Source organism: Phoenix dactylifera, chromosome 12 (assembly GCF_051530095.1).
Source record: "Phoenix dactylifera cultivar Ajwa chromosome 12, Ajwa_hap1_PhDact_Kaust_v1.1, whole genome shotgun sequence".
In the NCBI taxonomy this organism is placed as follows: Eukaryota; Viridiplantae; Streptophyta; class Magnoliopsida; order Arecales; family Arecaceae; genus Phoenix; species Phoenix dactylifera.
Window position 1 is genome coordinate 12432536 of NC_143201.1, and position 18671 is coordinate 12451206.

At 39.6% G+C, this 18671-nt stretch overlaps 1 protein-coding gene across 1 annotated transcript in view; it reads left to right on the forward strand.

The window, feature by feature from the left end:
* Positions 1-10783, forward strand: part of LOC103698741 (chitin elicitor receptor kinase 1-like) — a 34315-nt gene extending 23532 nt beyond the window's left edge. The window contains exons 9-11 of the mRNA XM_088708413.2: positions 9756-9894; positions 10195-10293; positions 10379-10783. Coding sequence (XP_088564539.2) covers positions 9756-9894; positions 10195-10293; positions 10379-10543 — 403 coding nt within the window. The 3' untranslated portion in view covers positions 10544-10783. The remainder of the gene's footprint in view (positions 1-9755; positions 9895-10194; positions 10294-10378) is intronic.
* The last annotated feature ends 7888 nt before the right edge of the window (positions 10784-18671 follow it).

Here is an 18671-nt window from a genome sequence, read left to right on the forward strand (position 1 = left end):
TCGTTTGAAGACCTCCATTATTTCTTCCAACGAAGTTCCTTTCATGCCAAAGGGAGAAGGTGCATTCAGATATTGAGGGAAAGGAGCCTTCGGTGTAAACGGTGTGGTCGGTAATGAACTAGATGGCGACAAAGACGAGTTTGGGTTCTCTTTAGGCACAGTTACACTCCTGTCTTCATTTTCCTTATGTTCTTGTTCTCCAATCTTATTGTCCACTACGCGTCCGCTTCTTAAGGTAGTCATGGCGTTAGCTTGTTCATGGTGAACATCATTCGGATGAGTCTCTTGAGCCATGTACTGCCCCCTCGGATTACTCACTGGTTGACTTGGAAGCTTGCCTTCCTCTCTCTTATTCAGTGCACTAGCTAGCTGCCCTAGCTGGGTTTCTAATTTGGCAATAGACTGAGTGTGGGAGTGCAACAATTGTGTATTGGCTTCTAGTCCTTGAAGGGCAGTTAAAACTTTTTGCTCAAAAGCCATATCTCTTTGGGGTGCTGGAGGAGGGACATGTTGAAATTGTGAATAGTGAGTAGGAGGACGGTTTGGATGAACATTCTGGAACGGTTGAAAATTTTGAAAATAAGGCTAGGAGGTATTGGGAGTCTGCTGCTTCCAAGAGAAGTTTGGATGGTTGCGCCACCCCGGGTTGTAAGTGGTAGAATACGGATCATTACCCGGTCAGGATTGTGTTTGGGCAGCATTAACTTGTTCTTGCACAAATTCAGAAAATTGAGCTGCCGAATGGCACTCAAAAATAGGGTGAGACGGGCTAGAACAGAGAGCATACACTTGTGCTTGGGGAAGGTTTGGAAGCTGTTCTCTAGACATTAGCTGGTCTAACTTGCAGGACAGTGCATCTAATTTGTCAGATAGACCTATGGACTGGCTAACTTCATATATGGTCCCTTTTCTTTGGGAACTCGGGGGTGCTTGACGAGCGGAGGAGGCATGGTGGAGAAAATTTTCATTGAGATTTTCAAACAATTGCCATGCCTCATGGTCACTTTTAAGCATGAAAGTTCCCTCACAAGAAGCATCAACCATCTGACGGTTTCGTTCAGACAATCCGTCATAAAAGCATTGTACTAATTGCCATTTGGGTATTTGATGATGCGGGCATTTTCGGAGTAAGTCTCTAAATTTTTTCCAAGTTTTATGAAATTCTTCCCCGTCAGATTGGGAGAAGCTTGTGATCGCACGCCTAAATTGGTTTGTTCTTCTTATAGGAAAATATTTCTTTAGAAATTCATGTTGCATTTGGGCCCATGAAAGAATAAAATTGGCTTCTAATGAATGGAGCCAATGCTCAGCTCTATTCTTAAGAGAAAAAGGGAATAACCTAAGTTTCAGAGCATCATCAGTGAAGTTCTGAATTTTGACAGTGGTGCAGATCTCAAGGAACTCATCTAAATGTTTGTATGGGTCTTCATTGTTGAGTCCATAAAAAGAGGGAAGCATTTGGATGACACTAGACTTAATTTCAAACTGTACAGCAGCAGACGTATCTGGTAGTCGAATACAAGATGGAGAGGTATAAATGGAAGGAGTAAAGTACTCCTTTAACAGCTTGGGTTCTTCAGCCATCTCGATAGGTGGAGCAGATCCTATGGTTCTATAGGTACGGATTTCGGCTCGAAGGGCCCTAATAGAACGCTCTATTTCAGAATCAAAAGGTACTAATTCAGAAGATCTGGAACGACACCCTAGCATACACTAATACTTTTCTGATCAGTCAAGTACAGTCAAGCATGCACTAAAAGAAAAACACATCAAATCTTTGTATTTGTCCTAAAATCACTAGACAGCTCCTAACTGGTTTGAAGAGGGCACCTAAGCCTCCAATCCGGTCTAATGAACTGAGTTGACTAGGTAAACTTCCAAGTAAGTGGGGGGGTCACGATGCGTTCGCAAATGTCCCACTTAAAAATCACTTGCCTCGAATGGATGAACTGTCTCCCTTATAGGGACAAAGCTTGCTTAGACATCAACTGAGCCACAGAGCGAAATTGGTGCAACTTTCGGTGATCTTCGTCTTATTGAGCTCGAATGTCCCTACGGGCCAACGTCTAATTGTTTATAAATTAAAGTGATAGCTATGTACGAATTGGTTCACCTAATTTGGGCAAGAATCTGGTGATGAAATTCAGTTTTTATCTTGTTGGGGTGATTGCGCTTACTATGTGCGGATTAATTGGTGTATATGTATCAAGCATGTATTCACACTTTTGCTGAAATTAAAATCAAACAATCACCACAAAATTTCAAGCTAATTGGGAATCAATTTAAATAAGAAAGGTTTAGAGGTTACCAAAAGGAATTTTTTCAGTAATTTTTTTTTTTTAAGCAAACCTCTACAACATTCCTTTTCCAGCTGTTTTATTTTTGATCATCCCAAATTTCCTCTTCGATTCCTGATCAAATAATACCAAGAGAAAAATCAAAAATTAGTAAGAGAGAAAAGAGATAAGGAAAGTAACAAAAATAGAAAATATTTTTATTTTATTTTAGATATATATTTTTTGAAAGTTTTTTTTTATGAAGAGAAAAACAAAGTATGCTAGCAATCCCCGGCAACGGCGCCAAAAATTGATAGTCAGTTTTAAGACCACGCAATAGCACGTACCTTGTAGGATAGTAATTACGGGTATCGATTTACAGAAATTGGGGTACAGTTGTTTTCTTAAAAAAAATATTTAAAAAGAAAGTTTGGGAATACTATTGAACTAAATAATTTAAGAGAAATGCAATTAAAAAATGATTTGAGTTGGGAGAACCTAGAGCAAGGAATTCACTACTAACATAGCAACAATAGTTAATTATATTTTACTTCGTTTTTGGATTAACATGCACATTGGCTACAAGCCTAATAAGCATTCAAATAGGAAGTCACAAAAGTAATTTAGGAATAATTCATCTTCAGTTGGCATGCAATGTCTACCCTAATCTAACAAGCGTGGGCGAGCTGGGAACACATGGGATAGTGATGATCTCTGCTGGTATTCATCCCGTGAATAATGGAAGGAAGCCATCGGGAGGATGCTTGATTTGATTCGCTGGATCCGCGGTTGTGAAGCTCGTGATGGGAAGATGCTCACGTGGAGGCGGCTGCTTGCTCTCATCCGGAAGCAGAGGAGATGAAGATGAATCGCCGAGAAGATACGTGGGGTCGCTAGGATTTTGTAGGAGAGAACGGCTGGGAGGAAGATCGTATCCGCGGAGGATGGAAGATTTGTAGGATTGATCCGGATGTTGGGATGCTGTGGAATCTAGGATCTGACCTTGGAAGTTTATCCACGGATGCTGAGAAGTTGATCACGAACGGGAGGGAGTTGTGGACGCGTGATCTGAGAGGATGAGAGGATAACTCTGTTCCTCCCGTGGATGATGGAGTTAATCCGGATCAAGAGGAAGGCTGGATTGATCCGGAGTAGAGAATCGTGGGAGGCAATCGTTTGGGATGTTCATCCAATTGGGAACATGGGATGCTGGGATTTTGTTTGTGAACGGAAGGAGTCCAGAACAAGAGGAAGGTGATGATGCCGTTGGGATGAAGGTTGGTCGGTTTGGGATGAGGAGATTTGAAGTTTTGAATTTGATTCAGCTGGGAAGAGGTGGTTCCGAAACAGGGGAAGAGGATTTGAGGATAAGCTTGGGAAAATGGCTGAGACGTTGGGGGATTCCATGGGATCAAGCCGGAAGAGAAGGACGATGAAGGGAAGGATTTGGAAGAGGAGGAAGGTTGGACTTGGGATGAGCGTGGGATTGTTGTGGATGCAAGGGATGCGGATAGCGAGCTCTTCCGTGATGCTTGGGGAGAAGGAATTGCTCGGAGAAACAGGGGGGTTTTTGGACGGGTGATCCCATGCGAATGTAGAGCAAGGGAGATAATTCGTGGATTTGATTTGGCTTGGTTGGGAAGATGGGAATTGAACTGTTTGAAGCAGGGGAATTAATCCTATTCGGCTGGGAAGAGGCCAATGACTAGAATTCTCTGAGATCTGTGCAACTATAGATGAATAGATGATATACTTTGAGATCTGAGAAATAAATGATTGAAAAGTGTGGGAAGAGAATTAGGTGAACTTGTGAAGAGACGGAAATTAATGGGAAGCACTGGGTTTTGGAGGAGAGTTCTTGGAGTCGACTCTGGAGGATGTGGAATTATGAAATGATTCAGTGTAGGTTTAGGCTTTATCTTATTGAGCTTGACTCGACCTGCATACATTAGGCTCAATCAATAAACAAAATCGAATTAAAATGCATTGATGAAGGTTAACATATTTTCTCATATTTAAACTTAAAGTATATATATAAAAATACTAATAAGTGCTATGTAAAATAGATTTATTTATACATTATTTAGCATTTATCACACCCCCCAACCTATATTTTGCTAGTCCTCGAGCAAAATAAAAAAAACTCACTTTCGTGGGAATCGCGATTGCATTTACCGTATGCAATAAGGCTTTAAACCCCTAGGTGGCCCTTGTGGACGAGTTTTGTCTCGTGAGGATTTCCGGCTCAGATACCCATAAACTGTTGTCTCTACCCAAAGAGTTTATTTCATTATTTCATAAAATCTAATTTCAAATGCATAAGTGCCAAGAATTTCAAAAGCACACAAAGTTTTAATTACTAAGTCAGCCCAAATCTTAGATCAGTATGCAACTTAAGTCAGCCCAAATCCTAGGTCCCTTGACTGTAGGACCATTCGACGCCCTTCGACGACATTCGATGCCAGTTCGACGCCACTTCGACGACATTCGACGTCAATTCGATGCCCTTCGACGACATTCGAGGCCCTTCGACACCCTTCGATGCCATTTCGATGACATTCGACGCCTTTCAACGATATTCAACGCTATTTGACACCTTCTGCTACGACGCGCCCCGATTTGAGTGGGGGCGCCCTACTGAGTCAATCACGAGCCAAAGAAGGTTGTTGAAATCAACCTCAGAGTAGAGTCGCTTAGCTCGGCTCGAAAAGCTCGGCCTGAAGTCGTTAGCTTCAACGACATGAGAGGTACACCCTTCTCGGCATATGTATTTTCACAAATATTTGACTGAATTACAGGACGATCAACGACTCGGCTACTTTCTTTGCTCGAGCCAACAAACGACTCGAACTCGAAAATCAGGAGGCAATGATGGGAGGCAAAATGGATCGTCCTATTTTCGGCATGAAGTCATTCAATTCTGGCCGAGCTGACCTCAGAAGGCCGACCTCAGAAGGCCGACTTTAGAAGGCCGACCTCAGAAGACCAACCTTAGAAGGCCAACCTTAGAAGGCCAATCTTGTCATCCATATGCTGCGGCCATGCCTGCAATAGCCTCACCGCACCATGCTTTTCTTGCTGGCCGCGCCACGACATATCAATCAGGGACCATACGCTGCTGCCCTAGCCATGCCCTGCCACATTTACCAACGCCTTGCCGTTCACAAGAACGGCCTATGCCGTGCACCTCAAGCAAGCTCTAGCTGCGCGCCATCTGGCTAAAAGCTATCTCCTCTCATGATAAGGACGGGTCATGCCTCCGCCACCTGGGCACCTCTACGGGGACTATAAATATCTTCGTCAGGTAACGCCTAAGGGATTTTTGGACCAACTGAGATTGACTCTAATTTAAGCGTCGGAGGGCCCTCACCAGAACCACTAGTGAGGATTTATGCAGGTACGCCGTCGCACGGGAGGTGGCCTTTCTTTCTCCGCTCCGGTCGGCAGCTCTCCTGACTCCCTCGGCGTGGTCACCCTCGGGCCAAATTTGAACCACAATACCCTAAATACATTTCTAATTTTATATTTTTTCTAATTTTTATTTTTTTAAAAAAATATTTTTTAATCCAAAAATATATTTTTAATTTTCAAAAATTATATATAATTAAGAAAATTAAAAAAAATTGTCATCGTGTAGATTGTTCATTGGTCTGCAACATATAAAAAAATTAAGCCTAAATCAAAAATTTTGGCATGATCTTTTCTTATTTTACAATTTTTAAGCTATTTTTTCAAGCCCTCCTAAAAAAAGGAAATAAGGTAGAAAAGAGGAAGCACACCTTATTTAGCCTTGAGTTTTTCTTCTGATAGCCTGAATCGATATTATTTTTGAAGCATTTGGAAAGAAGCGGCCGAGAGAGCAAATAGCTTTCAAGCCTTTCCAACAGACACCTACTACTTTAAAAAGCATCAGGTGCAGTCTGCAGTGTGAACTCGGTTTGGAACTGGGTTGACTCAGTGCGAAGTGGCCGGTTCGCATCGAGTTTGCACCGAACCGACCGGTTTTGACCGGTTCGGGCACTTACTGGCCAGTTATGGTCGGTAAGGGACCAGTTTTGGCCGATAAAGGGCTGGAACTGATCTGATGCGAGGCACTGCCCGAACCAGGCGATTCAGCCCGTTCGACAGTTCTTAGATTTATCTAATACATAATACTATTTTTTGTATTTATTTATTTATATATTTTTAATAATTTTTAAATTTAAATATATGTTTAAATATCGTAAATTCAGAAAAATATGTTTTCTACTTCAGAAATTACTTTTGAATTATGTAATATGTACTACTAACTTTTTATAATTTTTGGTACTATTTATATATTTTTAAATATTTTTTAAATTTAAAAATAATTTTTAAATATTAATATTTTAAAAAATTAATTTTAGCACAAATCTATATAGAATTCAACAATGGATGCTACATATATTTTTCTAGGCCTTTGAGTATGCATCAAAGGCTACTCATTTTTAATTTTTTTAAAATTTAGGCCTAGGCCACTGTGCGCATGATTGCATCAAAACTTGAATGAATGGGCACCAAATTTTGCTGGAGAGTAGCTTGCATACCCCTAAATACATTTCTGATTTTATAATTTTTTTATTTTTATTTTTTTACTTTTTAATCCAAAAATATATTTTAATTTAAAAAATTATATATAATTCAAAAATTAAGAATGCTTATGTCATCGTGTAGATTGTTTATAGATCTACAACATATAATAAAATTAAGCCCAAATAAAAAATTTTGGAATGATCTCTCTTTATTTTGCAATTTTCGAGCTGTTTTCTCATGCCCCCCAAAAAGTGAGGAAATGAGATAGGGGAGAGAAACACACCTTATTTAGACTTGGATCTTCCTTCTAAAGTACTGAATCGGTATGATTTTTGACCCGGTAGAAATGGAGCAAGGCGGAATAAGGTCCATCGCTTACTAATGTTGTTGGAAAGGCCTTTTGGGCCTTCGAATGGAACCAGCCAGTTTCGGACGGTTCTGATCGATTTGAGGCCGATTCGCACCGGTAAGGTCCGGTTCGGATCTTTTTCGGCTGATACCAGTTGGTTCGGGACTAGTTCTGGCCAGTTCGGGGCTAGAACCAAATCTGCAGGCCGAACTGATCCGGTTTTCCACAGGATCGGCTCAGTACGGGCTAAACCGGGCAGTTCGGCCTAGTTAGGCAGTCCATGGTACCGAGCATCTGTATACCATCCGTATTGGATACCGGTACCGAACCAGTACGGTACGGTATGGTACGTACCATACCGCCCGGTATGGCATACCTTGGGTGGCACACATGGAAGTTGTGAGAAAAGGTATGGAACAGCTTGAAATAAAGATCTCAAGTAACCATAAATAGGAATGCTTGGCAAATAAAATTAAACGCATAAATGCAATCAAATAGCTAGGATAAGGCTTGATAGTTATGTCTATGGGGGAAGATTTGACAACTGACATGGTTGTTTCCTAAATGGAAGGCTCTAGGGCTGGTAAGAAAGGGAGAAAGTATGTGGCTTCTTTATGATTCTCTTCATAATCAGCCTAATCACATCATGGTGCAGCATGGTGGGTGATGTCTTTTTTTTTTTTTGCAATAGAATGAGACATAAAAGGTAAGCATAGTGGTCAATAGTGAAGTCAGTCAGTAGAGGTAAAACAATGGTTCTCATCTCCCACTGCAAATTGTGAAATGGATTATTTCTTAAAAAATAGTGCAGTATTTTGATGAGCTAAATTAAACAGAAGGCTGTGAGAAAAATGTTTCCTGCTTATTGAGAAGGTGTTGCTACCTTTAATTCATTCCTCCTGCTCATCTTCTCACCATCTTGTGAGTTGGTATATGGAAAGCTTTATCCTTGTCCTGTTTACATGGCAATAACAAGATCTGGTGACAACTACAGTCATTTTCTGCCATGTCATAGATGAGATATATAAACTAAAAGTTTAACTTGATATTGCTTAGACGATTGTTTTCCAAGATGTCCTCAATGGGTTTTCTGGACCGAAACCTAGAATTTAAGAAAAGTTGTATCAGCTTTTTTAATTTACATGGTTTATCCATTATTTGTGCTCTTCCAGCTCAAATATATCATTCTTTTTGTCTAGCAGTACTTCACTGGCATTTATTATTTGTATTTTCTCAAGATTTCATACAACATGTTTGCATGAAATCTGTAATCTCTTAAAGAGAATAAACATGCTTTCTCTCCTGCCAAAATCAGATATTGTAAATGCCTTTAAATGGAAAAGATCAAGTTTTACCCAAAAAAAGTAAAAAGAACAAGAAAATAACAATAGTAGGTTTTTACTGTAAGTGAAAGAGAAGACATCCATGGAGAGAGATGGGAAGAGAGGGTCGCTAGTCACGTCCTAGGTTGTTGACCCCAAACATGTTACTATCCACTGATTCACACAGTTAGGGCAGTGGTGAAACAAGTTTTAAAAGATGGTAAAAGGTTATAATTTTGTTGTGGGGCAGTGATAGAACAAGATTTAAAAGGTGAAGGGTTTTGATTTTGTTGTGTGAGAGGGGATGCTGAAAAATTCTGAGTCAGTCCGCGCTTTTTCGAAGAATCCTGCACCCATAGGCATACGGCCTGGCAGGCCTTCCCTTTCCGCTGGAGCTTCATGGGCGTTGCCCCATTCCCCAATCAGATGTTTGGATGTGAGCTATACTCCACAAGGAGCCGCACGGACGTATGGCCTTTTGCCTTGCCATTTGACCTCTTTTCCCGTGTGAGAAGGAATGCTTAGTGACAACATCTCAATTGTTACTGCCTGGCCTCTCAATGGATAGTTGCATCTTTTTAGAGAAATATCGCGTTAAAATAAACTGACTGATCATTTGAGCAAGCTGAATGAGGTATGATAGTAGTATCGTTGTTGTATCAATTGAGAAATCCTGTCAATAGAGAACATGTTTGGGATTCCTTTTTATGTTCTTTTGGTTGTATTTACAATACTAGATACAAGAATGATCAGTCTGCTCAATATATAAAAGTGTATATACATATATGCAAGAACATGGGAAAATAAGGGAAAAATATCATAGATACAACAAGTGGGAGGAGTACGACTATATCTGTTTAGAAATGCAAATTTTCATTACTCCAAGACATAGCGAAATAGCTAACCTTCATTGCCTGTTAACAATGCATTTTGGGTCATATATATGACAGTTCATGTAATAACGCATAACAAGTCCCTAGTATCTATAATGTACATCAAAAACTTCAGATTGGATCACCGTATACGTACAAAGACATGGTGCTTGATAAGCCCACTTTTGATAGCACCAGCTCACAACCTCTCAATGACATTAGGCCCACATGGAGTGGTGCTGTCATGTCAGTAAAAGGATGGGGATTTAGTGTTTTGAGAAACGTTGTTTTAGGTATTTTTTGCCACAAATTAATGGAAACTACTGTTGAAATCACTGCATGTGATGCATGTTTAAAGTTAACCTTTCTGTCATTTTGAATGCAGGTATGCTCAATACGGTGATGTTTCTCCTAAGGTGGATGTTTTTGCTTTCGGTGTTGTCCTTTATGAACTTATTTCTGCCAAGGAAGCAATTGTCAAGACAAATGAATTCGTTACCGAATCGAAGGGATTGGTTGCTCTGGTTATTTCTCTGTTTCTCTCTTGCTGACTAATAACAGGCTTCCTTTTCTTTCTTCTTCAGTTTCTCCAGTACTGTAGCTAAATTAAAATTTTAATGATTGTGACACCAACATCTGACCCTACATTAGGATGCTGTAACGGCATTACCCATTTGTCTGAACTCACCCTTACGCACACCTAATTGTTGTCAGTCTGCAGCCAAACATAGAACCAAGCTGCTTTTTCAAACTTCGTACCGCAGCAATGTTTCTTATTAATGTATTTTCAGCACTCTGACTTTTATGTATCCTGGATGTTACAGTTTGAGGATGCTCTTGATCAACCTGATCCTAAGGAAGATCTCCGAAAACTTATTGATCCGAAACTTGGTGAGAGCTACCCAATTGACTCAGTCCTCAAGGTGAGAACCACTTATCTAGTTGTTCACCAGGTTATTTTTCGTTCTTCTGATTTAGCTGTATTTTTCTGGCTGTTCGATATACCAGATGGCCCAGCTTGCAAGGGCTTGCACGCAAGCGAATCCCCAGCTGAGGCCGAGCATGAGATCTATTGTTGTTGCATTGATGACCCTATCTTCCACTGCCGAAGACTGGGACATGGGCTCCTTTTATGACGACCAAGCTCTAGTCAATCTCATGGCTGGAAGATAGTTGGCTCGCCATCTTCCTTTTGTTTATAGTGGCATCTTTAAATGTGTGTAAGCTATTGTAAGTAGCATCTACCACAAGTCAATAAACAAGTGTACATCTCTCATGTTTCAATAGTAAAACTTTTGAGTCAAGATTTGTATAAATTATTTTTTTTCAGAAGACCCTAGTCCGCATGCAGAACGAGTTGTATTTATGAGACGAGCATAATAATATTGGCATTTTTGTGTCATGCAAATAAAATTTACTATGAATATGGAATAATCTAACAACATAAATTTCATCTGGTATATTACTGAAACATATTTTAGTGCAGACCCTTACCCATGACTAGGCATTAAGGGCCCTTTTAGAAGTTTCCAGTGAGGAAGCTACTGTTGGGTTTTGACCCACATGACCACAACGTGGTCAGTTATGAGATGATTACCGTAACTGTCTCCTAGAGAAGTGGAAGCATAATATCCCTGATGGTAGGATATTCGAAGGAGTCTCACCCTCTACCCATAACGTGAACACAAAATCGGTCTCCATCATCCGGTGTTTGAACAGGGGTCAAGAGGGAGAAAGAAAAGAAGCGTTGATCGTTCAGCAAATCCATGGATCCAGGTATGCAATCCTTCATGGTTCTTTTTATGATCCTATTTACTGATGGTTTACATGTGGTATCAGAGCCTGGTTCATCCTAGAACCAGATCATAGTAAAAGGGTAGATCACAGGGACAAGGTAATGGTCGTTTTGGCCAGCATAGAGGCAATCTGATCATCGCCATCTTGACCGGCCGTCACTGGGACGCCGGGATACTATGCCGAGAGTCGACCATTGCGTTGTCCCTGGATGGGTTTTTGATGATTCTAAGCAACCCCAATGCCAGATCCATGGATTTGAGAAACAAGGGTTTGATCCTGCTGACGCCGGATCTGGCCAGCATATGGCGCCGTGAGCCATCAGAGGATCCGGCGTAGCCGCTGGCCATGGCCTCACTCCCACCCAATAAAAAAAAAGAGGGAAGAAAAACTCTTACGGGATGATCGTCGTCGGGCGGCGGATTCCAGCAAGGTAGTCTCGGGTGGCTCGATCGCTCGGGTAGTCGTCGTCGGGCGGCGTTGCATCCGGTGACAGGGGACATGAAAGGTTTGGTTATGGAGGTCAGGTATTGGATGCCATCTCTGAGGTCAGGGATAGGATTCAATACCGGGTAGGTAAGGCTTCGCCATTTGAGAACATCGGGGGGTTCGGGGGGTGGAACCCCCTGGCGTATCATTGGTAAAAATAAATATCCTAATCCCCGCCGATTGCCGCTCCTCGCCGCTCCTAAGGGCCGATGGATTGGGTTCGGCGGAACCCCAACCTGCCGGCGTTACTCCTGCTGGCGTGCGACCGTCGGTGGGCTCGCCATCAGGCGGCGAGTCTACCGGAGGCAGGCGGGCGCTAGCCGCCCGGCGACTGGAGGCAGGCGGGCTGGGTTCGGCGGAACCCTAGCCCGCCGCTAAAAAAGGAGGAAGACGAGTCGGGCCAACCCGTCTTCAGTTCTTTTTTTTAAAAAAAATATTAATTTATGCATAACGGGTCCAGGTTTTGAGTTTCGACCCGAACCCGTAATCGTTAACCAGCTGCATTTAAAAAAAAAAAAAGGCATAACGGGTTCGGGTTTTTAGGTTTCAACCCGAAACCTGAATTCGTTTGGCCAATAAAAGGAGAATTTTTGGTTAAGCCCCTCTGCATAGTTTATTTATGCAAACAGTCCTTCCAGGGCTGTTAGAAGGAGGAATTATTTTCATTTCAGTCCCTGTTAAATGTTAAACTTATGCATATAGTCCTTCCAGGGCTGTTAAAGAAAGAAAATGTTTCTGTTAAATCCCTGTGAAATATTTTATTTATAGTGAAGTCCTTAGAGGGCTGTTAAAAGATGAAATTGTTTCTGTTAAGCCCCTGTGAAACATTTTATTATGCTGACATCCTTCCAGGGCTATAAGAAACAAAATATTTTGATTTAGTCCCTGTAAAGCATATCATTTATGCAGAGGTCCTCAAAATATGTTAATTTAGTCCCTGTAAAACATATTATTTATGCAGAGGTCCTTGTAGGGTAATGTGATAAAATTTTTGTCATTTATTTTACATTTTTGTATACTTGATAGCATGATATGACCCATGTACTAATTGTGTAGATTAGTAAAATTTTAAATACAAGTTTTATTTTAATGTCATGAATTGTCAATTATGTGCAATGTCATTATTTTAATTTGATGTCTATATTATGAAATAGTTTGGTAGTTGCCAAAGTAACCCAACTAGAATGTTTAATAGACATCAAGTCATCAAATACTCTAATCCCAGGTATTAAGATAGTGACTTTGCAAATTATGACTTACAGTTTTTCAATCATGAGATATTATGGATTGGCCCAAAGGTGCACCACTTTCAAATGATTGATTTGCTGAGTTAGGATAATTAATGAGTATCCTTGATTTAATAGGTATTGGATGCTCAAAGGCAACAGACCTATTTGAATTTTGGACCTATATTAATTATTCCTAGGTGAATTGGGAATCACCATAATAGTAATTTAGTGTTTCATAATTACTACCCAAAGGTGTATTATGGTAATACTGTTTATGTTACTCATCATTATTGCTAACTCAAAGTGTTAATGTTGTAAGCATTTTCTTATTATTAATTTTCTTATTGCAGTATCTATTCCTGTTTCGCTTCATTCGCAAGCTTCATCTGTTACGATCTTTAATGGAACTAATTTCTCAGAGTGGAATGAACAAGTCCAGTTTCACCTAGGTGTTCTGGATCTTGATTTAGCACTCCAATCTGAGAAACCGGCTGACATTACTGATTTGAGCAGCTCGGAAGAAAGGTCTTTTTATAAGACTTGGGAAAGATCGAACAGATTGAGCATTATATTTATGCGGATGAGTATAGCGAATAATATCAAGTCAACGCTTCCTGAATGTGACAGTGCTCAAGCATTATTGAAAACTGTGGAAGAACGTTTCCGATCTGCTGATAAGTCTCTGGCTGGGACATTAATGGCTAAATTTACCACCATGAAATTTGATGGTACTTGTGGGATGCATGAGCATATCCTTGAAATGACAAATATAGCTGCTAAGCTGAGGCTCTTGGGATGGATGTGAATGAATCCTTTTTAGTTCAATTTATTTTGAACTCCTTGCCTCCTCAATTTGGATCATTTCAAATTCACAATAACACTATTAAGGATAAGTGGAATATGAATGAATTGACCAGTATGCTTGTTCAAGAGGAGACAAGACTTAAGCAACAAGGACATCATTCTGTCAATCTTGTAAGTTACGGAGCCAACAAGAAATGGAAGAAGCCTAGAAAGGGCATGAAGAGTGGACCATCCAAGGGTAAAGAGCCTCATCATGATACCGAGGTTTATAAGAAGAAACAAAACAAAGATAGATGTCATTTTTGCAAGAAATTGGGACAATATCAGAAGAACTGCCATAGATGCAAGGCATGGTTTGAAAAGAAAGGTGAGCCTTTGGCTTATGTATGTTTTGAATCAAACCTTACTGAAGTTCCTTCTAATACTTGGTGGTTTGACTCAGGTTATAATGTTCATGTTTCAAATACGATGCAGGGATTCCTTACAACCTAGATGCAAGATCCAAATGAGAGTTTTATCATTTTAGGGAATAGGGTTAGAGTTCCTATAACAACTGTTGGAACCTGTCGTTTGTTTTTAAATACTGGTTGTCATTTAGATTTGCTTCAGACTCTTTATGTTCCTTCTATTTCTAGAAATTTAATTTCTGTTCCTAAACTTGATGTTGAAGGATATTTCTTTAAAATTGGGAATGGTAGTTTGCGTCTTTTCAAAGACAATGTCTTCCTTGGTTCTGGTGTTTTGTGTGATGGCTTATATAAAGTAAATCTTGATAATCATTTTGCTGAAACTCTTATGACCTTGCATCGTAATGTTGGAATTAAACGAAACCTGATAAATGAAAGATCTTCTAACTTGTGGCATAAAAGATTGGGTCATATATCCAAAGAAAGGTTAGAGAGATTAGTAAAGGATGGAATTTTGTCAAACTTAGACTTTACTGATCTCAGTATGTGTGTGGATTGCATTAAGGGAAAGCAAACCAAACACACAAAGAAAGTTGCCACAAGAAGTGAAGAACTTCTTGAAATTATCCATACAGACATTTGTGGGCCTTTTGACTCCCCATCATTTGGTGGAGAGAAGTATTTTATCACCTTTATTGATGATTTTTTACGTATGGTTATGTCTATTTGTTGCATGAAAAATCTCAGGCAGTGGATGTCCTAGAGGTATACATTACTGAGGTTGAAAGACAATTAGATAGAAAGGTGAAAATTGTCAGGTCTGATAGAGGTGGTGAATATTATGGTAGGTATGATAAAACAGGACAACGCCCTGGCCCATTTGCTAAACTCTTAGAAAAGCATGGTATACGTGCCCAATACACTATGCCGGGAACGCCACAGCAGAATGGAGTAGCTGAAAGGCATAATCGTACACTTATGGATATGGTTAGGAGTATGTTAAGTAATTTTCCGTTATCCATATCGTTGTGGATGGAAGCCCTTAAAACCGCTGTATACATATTAAACCGGGTTTCTAGTAAGGCAGTTCCAAAAACTCCCTTTGAGTTATGGACAGGAAGGAAACCGAGTTTAAGACACCTGCATGTTTGGGGTTGTCCAGCAGAGGCCAGAATTTATAATCCAATAAAAAGAAATTAGATTTTAGAACGATTAGTGGATACTTTATAGGTTATCCCAAAAAATCCAAAGGGTATAGGATTTACTGTCCTAACTATAGTACAAGAATTATAGAGACCGTAATGTCAAATTCATTGAGAATGGTGAAACCAGTGGGAGTGATAAACCACAAAATATAAAAATTCAAGAGGTTAGGGTGCAAGTCCCTTTACCCATGACTTCTAAGAAAATTGTTGTTCCTGCAGTTGTCACACAGTTTAATAACAATGAACAATAAATTAATGATCAAACACTCCATAATGAAGTTATCACCACAGAACAAGTTGTAGAAGAACCACAAGGATGACATTAAGGAGATCTCAAAGAGAAAGAAGATCTGCCATTTCAAATGATTATATGGTTTATCTACAAGAATTTGATTTTGATATAGGGACAATAAAAGACTTGGTTTCTTTTAAACAAGCCATAGAAAGTATTGATTCTACTAAATGGATTGATGCCATGAAAGATGAGTTGAAATCAATGGATCAGAATGAAGTCTGGGATGTCGTTGATTTGCCCGAAGGTTGTAAGACAGTTGGGTGTAAGTAGGTCTTTAAGACCAAGCTCGACTCAAAGGGTAATGTTGAACGACATAAAGCCAGACTAGTGGTCAAAGGTTTCACTCAGAAAGGAGGCATTGATTATAAAGAGACATTTTCTCCTGTATCTAAAAAGGACTCATTTAGAATCATTATAGCTTTGGTTGCACATTATGATTTAGAGTTGCACCAAATGAATGTAAAAATTGCTTTTCTGAATGAGAGTTTAGATGAAGAAGTCTATATGGACCAGCCCGAAAGTTTTCCATTAAAGGGAAAAGAACACATGGTTTGCAAATTAAAGAAGTTAATATATGGTCTTAAACAAGCTTTCCGACAATGGTAACGCAAGTTCAATGATACCATCACTTCCTTCGGTTTTAAGAAAAACACTGTTGATCGGTGTATATACCTGAAGGTCAGTGGGAGCAAGTTTATCTTTTTGGTCCTATATGTTGATGACATATTGCTTTGCCAGTAGTGATCTTGGCTTATTGTATGAAACTAAGGTTTTTCTCTCAAAGAACTTTGAAATGAAAGATATGAATGAGGCAACCTACGTGATAGTTATTGAAATATTTCGTGATCGATCACATGGATTGTTAGGGTTGTCTTAAAAGGCATATATAGACAGAGTTCTAGAGAGATTTGGTATGGAGAACTGTTCAGTCAGTGTTGTTCCAATTCAGAAAGGGGATAAATTTAGTCTCATGCAATGCCCACAGAATGAATTGGAACATAAGCAGATGAAAAATATACCTTATGCTTCTGCAGTTGGTAGCTTGATGTACGCTCAGACCTGTACCAGACCAGACATCGGTTTTGCAGTTGGAATACTAGGAAGATACCAAAGTAATCCAGGGATAAATCACTGGAAAGCTGCAAAGAAGGTGATGAGATACTTGCAAGGAACAAAGAATTACATGCTTACATATAGAAAGTCAGATAGCCTTGAGGTGATTGGCTATTCGGATTCAGACTTTGCTGGATGTGTGGATAGTAGAAAGTCAACGTTTGGCTATTTGTTCCTATTAGCTGGAGGAGCAATCTCATGAAAAAGTGCCAAACAGACAAGCACTGCTTCGTCCACCATGGAAGCAGAATTTGTGGTATGCTTTGAGGCCACGGTTCATAGTTTATGGTTGTGTAACTTCATCTCGGGATTTGGGATTGTCGACTCTATTGCCAGGCCGCTGAGAATCTTTTGTGACAATACTGCAGCCGTCCATTTCTCCAGAAACGACAAATATTCTAACAGTGCCAAGCACATTGAGCTTAAATATTTTGTTGTCAAGGAGGAAGTTCAGAAACAAAATGTGTCTATAGAAAATATGAGGACAGAGCTTATGATTGCCGATCCTTTGACAAAAGGTTTACAACTGAAGACTTTTAAAGAGCATGTTAAAAGAATGGGTCTTAGTTGTAATCCATGATATTAATTGAGGATTGTATTATGTTTATTTCTTTGACACTTAGATATAATTGATTATGTTTCTGATTTTTCTGTTCTTCAAATATATGTACATGTATGGGTTTGAATGTATGATTATAGGAATTGTCTCTGACAAAGACATAATGTTTAACCATTAGAGATACTTCTCATTTATGGACTGTGGTTAAATAATTTGCTAGTGTTGTAGTACTTAGAAGGAACTATGTCATTATGTTGATGTGGAATCGTCTTGACTCGCATTAGTAAGTTGTTTAATTATGGTATTATGATGACCCAACTGACTGTGGATTAGAATGATGCGCGCCTAATGTTTATATCATTCTAACCAAAGTATGGTCATATGGGCCAAGTGGGAGAATGTTGGGTTTTGACCCACATGACCACAACGTGGTCAGTTACGAGATGATTACCGTAACTCTTTCCTAGAGAAGTGGCACCATAATATCCCTGATGGTAGGATATTCGAAGGGGTCTCACCCTCTGCCCATAACGTGAACACAAAATCGGTCTCCATCACCGGGTGTTTGAACAGGGGTCAAGAGGGAGAAAGAAAAGAAGCGTGGATCGTTCAGCAAATCCATGGATCCAGGTACGCAACCCTTCATGGTTCTATTTATGATCCTATTTACAGATGGTTTACAGCTATCATATAAGTTGAGGTTACAGCTTTCAATTGCTTGTCTTCTGGAAATCTTGCAAGATTTGGAAACTTAAAAAGGGGTTGCACAACAGCGTTTAATTTGTGTGGGGATGTAACCAATGGTTTGGACACCTTAAATTTTACTGTAAATATTCCTGGATTTGTGGGAGCTAATAATTGAATGATCACAGTATTCTTATCTAAAGGACAACGGTATACCTATTCTTCAGAAAAGCTTCTCCGTTCTCAGATCCATCTACCATGATCTTATTTAAGGACAACAGTATCGGCTCATAGGCACCATAATTTAATTCTGCCTCATTTCCTAATTGACTCTCATTTTTTTTTCTTTTCTTCATTTTTTATGATGATTGACCTAATTTTTGTGGTTTCAACAAAGCACTATTTTCTCCTTATGGGCGGGCAACCGGGGAGGAAACATACAGTATGTTGTTGTCACGCCGTTGACCCTAAGGGACATGATCACTCACCGTGCATATGAAAGCTCACCGTGCATGTGTGAGGCTAAGCCAATCAAAGACAGTTCGAGATTGACTAAATTTTCAAGGAACTTGATATGACCATATGCCATCCAGGAAAACCACAAATTAACAATACCACATGCTAACAACAAATTTACAAACTAATCAATAAAACAACTCCTCAAATTCTTTTAATAAGTTCTGCAAGATAATTCTAAAAAAAAGTTTTCCGAGCAAAAACTA